The sequence below is a fragment of the Delphinus delphis genome, chromosome 18 (genome assembly GCF_949987515.2).
Source record: "Delphinus delphis chromosome 18, mDelDel1.2, whole genome shotgun sequence".
In the NCBI taxonomy this organism is placed as follows: domain Eukaryota; kingdom Metazoa; phylum Chordata; class Mammalia; order Artiodactyla; family Delphinidae; genus Delphinus; species Delphinus delphis.
This window is the reverse complement of record NC_082700.1, coordinates 32862420-32874433: the sequence shown is the minus strand read 5'-3', so window position 1 is coordinate 32874433 and position 12014 is coordinate 32862420. Positions and strand designations below refer to the sequence as shown.

General features: G+C 41.9%; 1 protein-coding gene across 1 annotated transcript in view; it reads right to left on the bottom strand.

Moving 5' to 3' along the window:
- The window catches only part of TDRD3 (tudor domain containing 3), a 200885-nt gene extending 189682 nt beyond the window's left edge, over nucleotides 1–11203 (bottom strand). The window contains exon 1 of the mRNA XM_059995586.1: nucleotides 10688–11203. Coding sequence (XP_059851569.1) covers nucleotides 10688–10728 — 41 coding nt within the window. The 5' untranslated portion in view covers nucleotides 10729–11203. The remainder of the gene's footprint in view (nucleotides 1–10687) is intronic.
- Between the last annotated feature and the right edge of the window lie 811 nt (nucleotides 11204–12014).

The following is a 12014-nucleotide window of genomic DNA, read 5'->3' as shown; positions in this document are numbered from 1 at the left end:
GAACCTGAAAACTTGCACAGTTTAACAGAATACACAGTCTTTTTTGTGTATTAATGACACTTTACAATATCAACAGAAACAACCAGGTAATATGTAACATATTTTGAGACAGACGGTCAACAACACTTATTACATTTGAACATTATAACTTCACAAACAACATAAACCAAAGATACAATAACAAATGCTCATTAAAAAAACAGGAAATATTTCAAAATGGAAAGATGTCTCCAATAAGCTCTCCCCAAAACCAAATATAAAGCAGCTGGTTTCTTCTAGTGTTCTTCAGCACAGTCTATTATTCTGTTTCACCTAAAAAGTGTCTTAATGTTTCTGATCCTTTCCAAAAGAGAGTACCAAGAATACATGTATAGCAAAGTGGTAATGATGAAGTATTTTATAATTCTAGAAAATAAAAGAATCCTGCACTTAGCACATAACCTTAGAAAGAACTACCAAAATTCTTTACAAATACACTTATGCCTAAGAGTTATGCTGGAATAATATGAGGGAACAAAACTTCTGATACCCTTTGCATAAACTCTTATGCATGACTATTACCAACAATATATTATATGAAGGTATAGTTATATTTATGATGCTACAAAGAGCGTTTCTCACTTGAAGATTGAACTCATTTACCAGCAATCTCCTGGGGAATTGGCGTGTTTCTCAGAAAAAAAAACAAACAAGATAAGTGCAGGGGTAGCTACACAACAGGAATCTGACTTTCTTGGTCTTGATGTGTTTTGGAGGAAGTTTCTAGGTGATGGGATGTAAAAAACAGCTCCCCATCTGTGGGCAGGTCAAAAGCTAAGAATCAGAAATCCCAGCAAAATATCCTGAAGTTGTCCCACCTCTCTGGAGCAGCTATCTCAAGGCAATATGTGGAATAGCAGGGCATGCTCCTCAACACAAGCGAACCATCACTTTATAATCTATGCTGCCATTGTGCATCTTCTTTTCTCCAGTTATCCCATAAACAAATATTCTCCTCTAGTAGTGTTTTGATAAAGACATTTATACTTGTAGCCTTTCTTAGTTGTTCAAAGGTGAAACCAAGGGAGTGAAGTTTGGTATACACTTGGGCCAGAGGATATCAGTATGAGGGTAGTACCAGTAATCAAGGAGAGATAACTCCAAAAGGGAAGGTGAAATTCAAGGGGGACAAGATAAGAAGACCTTTATGTTCACCCTCTCTTATCCCTCCAACTTCGCCCTACCCACCAAAAAAAAAAAAAGAAAAAAAAACCCACCTCAAAGCACAACCAAGTTAAACTTCAGATGTTAGAAACCCAGGGTTTCTTAGAAAATATGTTCTTTCAGAATAAAATGGAAACACACTACTTCCAATGCTTCCTTATGGTTTCTTCAACTCAAAACTGCTGGGTAAGGCAAATACATGCAACAGAGTGCCTTACTTTTTCAGATATTCTTAGACTTCAAAAAATACAGAATTAAACAGATTTTTAGATAAGCCTAATCAGCAATTAGGTGAACCACCAAAAGGTAAAGGTTTCTTTGATTCCAACAGCATCACTCCTCAGTATAAGCACCTATCTTTCCCAAAGAGGAAAGGAAATTTACACATCACAAAAAATGCTTTAATCCAATTTTCAATTTTCAAATGTGTTATATTTGACAAACAATTTAAATTAAACATGGTCACCAGGATTCAGTGGAAATCAGTACTGAATCTTTATTCCAGACATTTGGGCTGTATTCATGGTTCTGCCGCTTGTATCTCTGAGCAAACTGTTGATACCAGTGTTTCAGCTTCCTTATTTGCACACTGAGGGAGTTAAGCTATACAATCACTAATTCTATTAAAAAAAAAACTTTTTCAAAATTAAACACAGTTGATTATGTTTCCTTAACATGTTTCTATTAAAAAAAAAGTTCTGAAAGGCTTTAAAAAAAAATCCAAAAGGTTAATAGAAGTACAAAATTCACCCTTAAGGAAATCTCAAGAGAAAAGAAAAAAAAAAAGGCAAAGAGTGAAGTAAATCTGTTATGCAGACAAATCTAGAGTCAAATATCTTCTCTCAGTAGTTATTCCATGCATATAAGTAAGCATTACAAAGGACCAATGTACGATTTCCTGCAATATTTAAACATAATCACTATACTGGAAAAGTTTCTAGACTTTTCAGTTCAGATCAGCAAACCTAACACCTTCCGTGCTACTGGCTACTAAGGAAGAACATTACTGTAAAGTCAGCCAAGGTGGCTCCTATTGGGAGTTACATTTTAAAATATAGATTTTTATGGGGGTTATAATGAAGATTAAAGACTTAAAAGAAAAAACTGAGCTCAAAAAATAACATAAACTAGAATATAGATCAGTCTATACAGATCACCTGCACCCCATGAAGACCACATTTTCAGAAACATAAGCTTTTCAGCACTTAATATTTCCCTAACCTGCTATTTTAGGTGAAACTGACAAAACAGATAATAATAGTTTAAGTGCTTTAGCATCTATTACTTTTGAGGTCCTGCAAATAATTAAGTGAGTACTAAGTACTAAAAAAATGTTTTTGTCAGTGACAATAACAGAGAATCCCAAGAGTCAAAGGAAACTCAGGATGTCAGAACTGGAATGAGTTGGTCAAAGCTGCTCTATGGTCAAAAATTCTCCTTCCAGTACTCTTCTCTGCATACACCTTTGAGATTCTGTATGTTAACATAACAAATATCTACTTAAATATAAGATCTAATACAAGTCACGGATAAGACTGGGACATCCTCTTGTTTTCTTCCCAAGTCTAGTGGGTTCAAGACCCATCAGGAATTACTCCCAAACTTGTAGATATATTGTCTTGTTAGCCCCACAGGTTCCTCCTGCCTTTATGAGTCCCTGCCACACAAAAGGAGCACTCCAGAGTAAGAAACACGTAAACAGATAAACTGCAACACAAAGTGGCAAATGTCACAATATAACATTGCTGAGGGTTTATAACAAAATAACAAAGACAGGAAGAACACTAAGCTTGGGTAGAGACCCTGGTTAGAGAATTCTGACTGGCAGGAGCATGCGCATCCAAGGTCCATTTCTATCAGACTTTATCAAGAATATACAAGGTAGGAGATAGGTTCAAGATGGCGGAGTAGAAGGACGTGCACTCACAACCTCTTGCGAGAGCACCGGAATCACAACTAACTGCTGAACAATCATTGACAGGAAGACACTGGAACTCAGGAAGAAAGATACCCCACATACAAAGACAAAGGAGAAGGCACAAGGAGACGGTAGGATGGTCACAATCACAAAAAAGTCAAATCCCATAACTGCTGGGTGGGTGACTCACAAACCGGAGAACACTTATACCACAGAAGTCCACCCACTGGAGTGAAGGTTCTGAGCCCCACATCAGTCTTCCCAACCTGGGGGTCCGGCAACAGGAGGATAAATTCCTAGAGAATCAGACTTTGAAGGCTAGGGGGATTATTTCAGGACTTCGACAAGACGGGGGGAAAAAGAGACTCCACTCTTGCAGGGCACACACAAAGTAGTGTGTGCATCGGGACCCAGGTGAAGGAGCAGTGACCCCATAGGAGACTGAACCAGACCTACCTGCTAGAGTTGGAGGGTCTCCTGCAGAGGCAGGGGGTGGCTGTGGCTCACCGTGAGGACAAGGACACTGGCAGCAGAAGTTCTGGGAAGTACTCCTTGGCATGAGCCCTCCGAGAGTCCACGTTAGCCCCATCAAAGAGCGGGGCAGGCTCCAGTGTTGGGTCGCCTCAGGCAAAACCACCAACAGGGAGGGAACCCAGCCCCACCCATCAGCAGACAAGCAGATTAAACTTTTACTGAGCTCTACCCACCACCAGTCCCTGCCATCAGGAAGCCTGCACAAGCCTCTTAGATAGCCTCATCCACCAGAGGGCAGACAGCAGAAGCAAGAAGAACTACAATCCTGCAGCCTGTGGAACAAAAACCACATTCACAGAAAGATAGACAAGATGAAAAAGGAGAGGACTATGTACCAGATGAAAGAACAAGATACAACCCCAGAAAAACAACTAAATAAGGTGGAGATAAGCAACCTTCCAGAAAAATAATTCAGAGTAATGATAAGTGAAGATGATCCAGGACCTCGGAAAAAGAATAGAGGCAAAGGTCAAGAAGATGCAAGAAATGTTTAACAAAGACCTAGAAAAGTTAAAGAACAAACAAAGATGGACAATACAACTGATATGAAAAATACACTAGACGGAATCAATAGTAGAATAACTGAGGCAGAAAACGGGTAAGTGACCCGGAAGACAGAATGGTGGAATTCACTGCCACAGAACAGAATAAAGAAAAAAGAATGAAAAGAAATGAAGACACCCTAAGAGACCTCTGGGACAACATTAAACGCAACAACATTCACATTATAGGGGTCCCAGAAAGACGAGAGAGAGAGAAATGACCCAAGAAAATATTGAAAGAGATTATAGTCCAAAACTTCCCTAACATGGGAAAGGAAACAGCCACCCAAGTCCAGGAAGTGCAGAGTCCCAGGCAGGATAAAACCAAGGAGAAACATGCCGAGACACATAGTAATCAAACTGACAAAAATTAAAGACAAAGAAAAATTGAGAACAAAGAGGGAAAAACAACAAATAACATACAAGGAAACTCCCATAAGGTTAACAGTTGATTTCTCAGCAGAAACTCTACAAGCCAGAAGGGAGTAGCATGATATACTTAAGGTGATGAAAGGGTAGAAACTACAACCAAGATTACTCTATGTGGCAAGGATCTCATTCAGATCTGATGGAGAAACCAAAAGCATTACAGACAAGCAAAAGCTAAGAGAATTCAGCACCACCAAACCAGCTCTACAACAAATGCTAAAGGAACTTCTCTAAGTGGGAAACACAGAGAAGAAAAGGATCTACAAAACACAAACCCATAACAATTAAAAAACAGTAATAGGAACACACATATCAATAATCACCTTAAACATAAACGGATTAAATTCTCCAACCAAAAGACACAGGTTCGCTGAATGGGTACAAAAACAAGAACCATATATATGCTATCCACAAGAGACCCACTTCAGACCTACGGACACATACAGACTGAAAGTGAGGGGATGGAAAAAGATATACCATGCAAATGGAAATCAAAAGAAAGCTGCAGTAGCAATACTCATATCAGATAAAATAGACTTAAAAATAAAAAATGTTGCAAGAGACAAGGAAGAACACTACATAATTATCAACAGATCAATCCAGAAAGAAGATATAACAATTATAAATATATATGCACACAACATAGGAGCAGCTCAATACATAAGGCAATTGCTAACAACTATAAAAGAAGAAATCGACAGTAACACAATAATAGTGGGGGACTGTAACACCTCACTTACACCAATGGACAGATCATCCAAACAGAAAACTAGTAAGGAAACACAAACTTTAAATGACACAATAGATCAGACAGATTTAATTGATATTTATAGGACATTCCATCCAAAAACAGCAGATTACACTTTCTTCTCAAGTGCACACGGAACATTCTCCAGGATAGATCACATCTTGGGTCACAAATCAAGCCTCAGTAAATTTAAGATACTTGAAATCATATCAAGCATCTTCTTTTCTGACCACAATGCTATGATATTAGAAATCAATTACAGGGTGAAAAAACGTAAAAAACAAAAACACATGGAGACTAAACAATGCGTTACTAAATAACCAAGAGATCACTGAAGAAATCAAACAGGAAATCAAAAAATACCTAGAGACAAATGACAACGAAAACCCAACGATCCAAAACCTATGAGATGCAGCAAAAGCAGATCTAAGATGTAAGTTTATAGCTATACAAGCCTACCTCAAGAAACAAGAAAAATTTAAAATAAGCAATCTAGCCTTACACCTAAAGGAACTAGAGAAAGAAGAACAAACAAAACCCAAAATTAGTAGAAGGAAAGAAATCATAAAGATCAGAGCAGAAATAAATGAAATAGAAACAAAGAAGACAATAGCAAAGATCAATAAAGCTGAAAGCTGGTTCTTTGAGAAGATAAACAAAATAGATAAACCATTAGCCAGATTCATCAAGAAAAAGAGGGAGGGGACTCAAATCAATAACATTAGAAATAAAAAAGGAGAAGTTACAATGGACACTGAGGAAATACAAAGCATCCTAAGAGACTACTACAAGCAACTCTTTGCCAATAAAATGGACAACCTGGAAGAAATGGACAAATTCTTAGAAATGCACAACCTGCCAAGACTGAATCAGGAAGAAATAGAAAATATGAACAGACCAATCACAAGCACTGAAATTGGAACTGTGATTAAACATCTTCCAACAAACAAAAGTCCAGGACCAGACGGCTTCACAGGTGAATTCTATCAAACGTTTAGAGAAAAGCTAAACCCATCCTTCTCAAACTCTTCCAAAAAACTGCAGAGGAAGGAACACTCCCAAACTCAATCTATGAGGCCACCCTCACCCTGATACCAAAACCAAAGATACTACAAAAAAAGAAAATTACAGACCAATATCACTGATGAATATAGATGCAAAAATCTTCCACAAAATACTAGCAAACAGAATCCAACAACACATTAAAAGGATCATACACCATGATCAAGTGGGATTTAACGCAGGGATGCAAGGATTCTTCAATATACGCAAATCAATCAATGTGATACACCATATTAACAAACTGAAGAATAAAAACCATATGATCATCTCAATAGATGCAGAAATTTTGACAAAATTCAACACCCATTTATGACCAAAAAACTCTCCAGAACGTGGGCATAGAGGGAACCTACCTCAACATAATAAAGGCCATGTGTGACAAACCCACCGCAAACAACATTCTCAATGGTGAAAAACTGAAACCATTTCACCTAAGATCAGGAACAAGACAAGGATGTCTACTCTTGCCACTCTTATTCAACATAGTTTTGGAAGTCCTAGCCATGGCAATTAGAGAAGAAAAAGAAATAAAAGGAATACAAATTGGAAGAGAAGAAGTAAAACTGTCACTGTCTGCAGACGACATGATACTATACATAGAGAATCCTAAAGATGCCACCAGAAAACTACTAGAGCTAATCAATGAATTTGGTAAAGTTGCAGGATACAAAATTAATGCACAGAAATCTCTTGCATTCCTATACACTAATGATGAAAAATCTGAAAGAGAAATTAAGGAAACACTCCCATTTACCATTGCAACAAAAAGAATAAAATACCTAAGAATAAACCTACCTAGGGAGACAAAAGATCTGTATGCAGAAAACTATAAGACACTGATGAAAGAGATTAAAGATGATACCAACAGATGGAGAGATATACCATGTTCTTGGATTGGAAGAATCAATACTGTGAAAATGACTATACTACCCAAAGCAATCTACAGATTCATTGCAATCCCTATCAAATTTCCAATGGCATTTTTTACAGAACTAGAACAAAAAAATCTTAAAATTTGTATGGAGACACAAATGACCCTGAATAGCCAAAGCAGTCTTATGGGAAAAAAACAGAGCTGGAGGAATGAGACTCCCTTACTTCAGACTACTACAAAACCCACAGTAATCAAGACCCTATGTTACTGGCAGAAAAACTGAAATATAAATCAATGGAACAGGACAGAAAGCCCAGAGACAAACTCACGCACCTATGGTCAACTAATCTATGACAAAGGAGGCAAGGATATACAATGGAGAAAAGACAGTCTCTTCAATAAGTGGTGCTAGGAAAACTGAACAGCTACATGTAAAAGAATGAAATCAGAACACTCCCTAACACCATACACAAAAATAAACTCAAAATGGATTACAGAACTAAATGGACACTATACAGTGTTCAACATAAATCACAGCAAGATATTTTTTGATCCACCTCCTAGAGTAATGAAAATAAAAACAAAAATAAACAAATGGGACCTAATGAAACTTCAAAGCTTTTGCAAAGCAAAGGAAACTACAAACAAGATGAAAAGACAACCCTCAGAATGGCAGAAAATATTTGCAAAGGGATCAATGGACAAAGGATTAATCTCCAAAACATATAAACAGCACCTGCACCTCAATATTAAAAAAACAAACAACCCAATCCAAAAATGGGAAGAAAACTTAAATAGACATTTCTCCAAAGAAAACACACAGATGGCCAAGAGGCACATGAAAAACTGCTCAACATCACTAATTATTAGAGAAATGCAAATCAAAACTACAGTGAGGTATCACCTCACACCAGTTAGAATGGGCATCATCAGAAAATCTACAAAGGACAAATGCTGGAGAGGATGTGAAGAAAAGGGAACCCTCTTGCACTGTTAGTGGGAATGTAAATTGATACAGCCACTATGGAGAACAGTATGGAGGTTCCTGAAAAAACTAAAAATAGAATTACCATATGACCCAGCAACCCCACTCCTTGGCATATACCCAGAGAAAAGCATAATTCAAAAAGACACATGCGCCCCAATGTTTATTGCAGCACTATTTACAATAGCCAGGTCATGGAAGCAATCTAAATGCCCATCGACAGATGAATGGATAAAGATGTGGTACATATATACAATGGAATATTACTCAGCCATTAAAAGGAACGAAACTGGGTCATTTGCGGAGACGTGGATGGATCTAGAGACTGTCATACAGAATGAAGTAAGTCAAAAAGAGAAAAACAAATATCGTATATAAACACATATATGTGGAACCTAGAAAAATGGCACAGATGGACCAGTTTGCAGGACAGAAATAGAGACACAAATGTAGAGAACAAACATATGGACACCAAGGGGGTAAAGTGGCAGGGGCAGGGGTGCGGTGGTGGGATGAATTGGGAGATTGGGATTGACATATGTACACTAATATGTATAAAATGGATAACTAATAAGAACCTGCTGTATAAAAAAATAAAATTCAAAAATCCAGATTACAGATATACAGAAACATAAGATGCAGTTTACCCACCCTTAAGGATCTTAGAGTCCAAAAAACAATTTAGTATGTGTTTGGAATCAAAATATTGAGACTGGCCTTTCTAACACAGGTGGGATCATGTTGGAAAGCAGTAAAAGACTGTAAACGAATTCATACAACTAATTTGAAGAACTAAGGGTTAATCAAACGAAGAATGGGGAAAAACTCAAAAAGAGTGATCCGAGATTTTTCAGGATAGCGTTGTGAGGTAAACAAACTGAATGTAGAAATTCCAGTTAGAAGAACAATAATAAAACTGAAAAAGGTGAGTTTTTAACGCTACAGTTTGTTATGTCAATGGTGTTCTAAGCAAAAACTGTCAGAACAGTAACAGTTAAAAGCAAAAACTGTCAGAACAGTAACAGTTAAAAGCACCAGAGCTGGAACCAGCCCCTCTGTGCTCACCATTCAACTCCACCACTTTCCAGTTATGTCATTTTTTTTGGAAAGTTACTTAACAATTTTGTGCCTCAATCTCTTCACCTGTAAAATGAGGTGCCAGTAGAGCCAGGCACAGCGTCTTCAAAACACAAGTGTTACAGCCCTCTAATCAAAAATTTCATTCACAAAATCAAATCCATTCTTTAGGCACTTGTAGGCTGCATAACCTGGCCACAAACTTTTAAGGTCTTAATCTTCACTGGACCCCCTTCTACTTCGAGGAACCATAGGGATCTAATATCAATTCTGCAAACCAATAAGCACTTTCCTACCTCTGTGCCTCATCTCCAGCGGCTCTGTATCTACAAAGCCTTTTCCTCACCATCTCCCAAAGCCCACTTCTCCAGGAAATTAACTCTCCTTCCTCTCCAATTCCATACCACATTTGCCTGCACCTCTGTACAGCTTACCACAATTTCCCGTTTTTGTGTTTGTTGTTTTAATGCCTCCTTCCCCTCTTTTCGCTAAGATAGTGAACTTCCAGAGAGCAGGGGCAAATCTTTTTCAACCTCCTTCCCACCCTTCATCCCAGACTGTGCCCATGCAGGCCTGTTAAAGCGTTAGTAAATTAAACTGGATGTTTACAACCCTAATGGCCGAAGTTGCAGAAACTGCTTAATTCGCATAATTTTTTTTTATTGTTTTCAGATCCTAAAATCTTGACATGTCTTTAAAAATCCGAACACCGTCATCTTTTCAAGAAAACTTCTACAGAGCATCCAAACGAGTTAATATGGTCATTCTCAGCTTCAGAAGTTGTGTGTGTGCCGCAGAGGGCGGCTTTCCCCCGCTCCGTCCTGTACTTTGTAATAAGGAGGACGGAGAGGCGGCCCGGCAACAGCCCGGGCTGTGCTGTGCCCTCAACTTCCCGCGGGCCCGCGGGCTCCGGCCGTGCTCGTCCCTCTCCGCCGCACTCCGTTCTCCAGCCCTCGCCTCCTCTCGTCCAGCCGTGGCAACAACCCCCGGAGCGGCGCGGTGGCGCTGAGGGTCCGCCCGCGCGGCTCGGCTCGGGCCTGCGTCGCCGCCCGCCCCGCCGCCCTGCCCGCGGCCCCCGGCCTCTCCCCGGCGCGCCGCCCGCCTCCCGGGGCCCAGGCCGCGCCGCCACGCCGAGGGGAGCTGGGGGACTCGTTGGGCTCCGCGTGGCGCCGGGGGCGGAGCCGGCCCGGAGGGCCCGGGGAGAGGCCGGGGGCGGGCGGCGGCCTCCGCCTACCCCGACACGCACCCCACCGCCCCAACCCCAACCCTACTCCGGCCCGGCCCGCGCCCGCGGCCGATTATACTCGCCACTTACCAACCCGCCTGGGACAACACCGCGCCGGGGACCTCGGCCATGGTAGCTGCTTAGGCCGGGGGTGGTGGGGGGCTCGGGTGGGGGTGGGGAGAAGGCCTGCTGCTTGAGACCAAAAAAAAAAAAAAGAAAAGAAAAAGAAAAAAGAAAAGAAAAGAAAAAAACTCCTCTGGTCGGCTCTGCAACTGGGCATGCTCAGTGCGCCCGGCGCTTCCGCGTGCGGGTTCCGCTAGCCGCGTTTTCCAAGCGGCCGCAGGGGCCGGCCTGGCGTGAGGCTGCGAGGTTGTGGCGCGCCGACAGCGGCGATTCGCCTAGGACAGGCCGGGTCCTGCAGGTCGGGGCCAGTTTGTCGGTAAGGAGCACGGCACGGCCTCTCCGCCGAAGGCGGTTGCTTTTCGTTCGGGGTCACTTTTCTGAGTTGCACACCGTGGAAACTAGTGGGGCGGTTCTTTGTACAGCAGAAAGTAAGGCACCGTTTCCAGCGCCCACAGGCGGCCACCTCCGAGAGGGCAGGACAGCGCTAGAGCTGAAACGCTCGGGCGGTGGCGGAAAAGCGCTTCCAGTTAAGCGCTAATAAGGCCACATTTCGTACAGGGAAAGTCAAAGTAAGGGTGTTCCCAGTCCACTCCACACAGGAGAAAAGTTTACTTTCTTATTAAGATTCGCTCCATTTGCTCCCTTTTTCGATCTGCCCGGATACAAAGAAAAGAAATATAATCGGATTTTTTCGACTCCCCACAGCTAAATCGGACTGTCCAACTCCCACACTGCAATAAAAATGAATGGGTCAACCCAGGGAAAACCTGCGCTTAAGGGATATGGGGAAATCGGGTAGTTCTGTCGGTGCTTGTTTTTCCTGTCGTTCTCCCACTGGGCCCATCCAGGTCCCGGCACGGCCCTCTGATATTGGCACGGGCACTGCCAGGCCCAGTTCCCACCCGCCGCTTGCCGGTGCCCTTCTTTGGCTCTCCCGGGGACTGAAGCGTAGGGGCGGCTCTCGAGTGGGCATGCGCGGCGGCGCCGCAAGCCGCGCAGGAGACACTCCAACGCGATTGGGCGGCCGAGACTCACGCCAGCCAATCGGAGGAACAGGCGGAAGGGGAGCTGGGCCCGGGAGACGCTCACTGAGAGTTTGCTCCACCCTCCCCGGTTTTCCAGTCTTGTGGCTGCTGGGGGGAAACATTCTATCGAGTGGCTCTGGTCCCACGTGGCAAGTCATTTGGGGAGACTGTTAAAACCTTCAACCCTATGGCGAGGGCTGCCTCATCAACGTGGACTTAGAGCAGAGACTGCGGAATTGGGCAGAGCCGCTCCTGGGACTGCGGAGGAA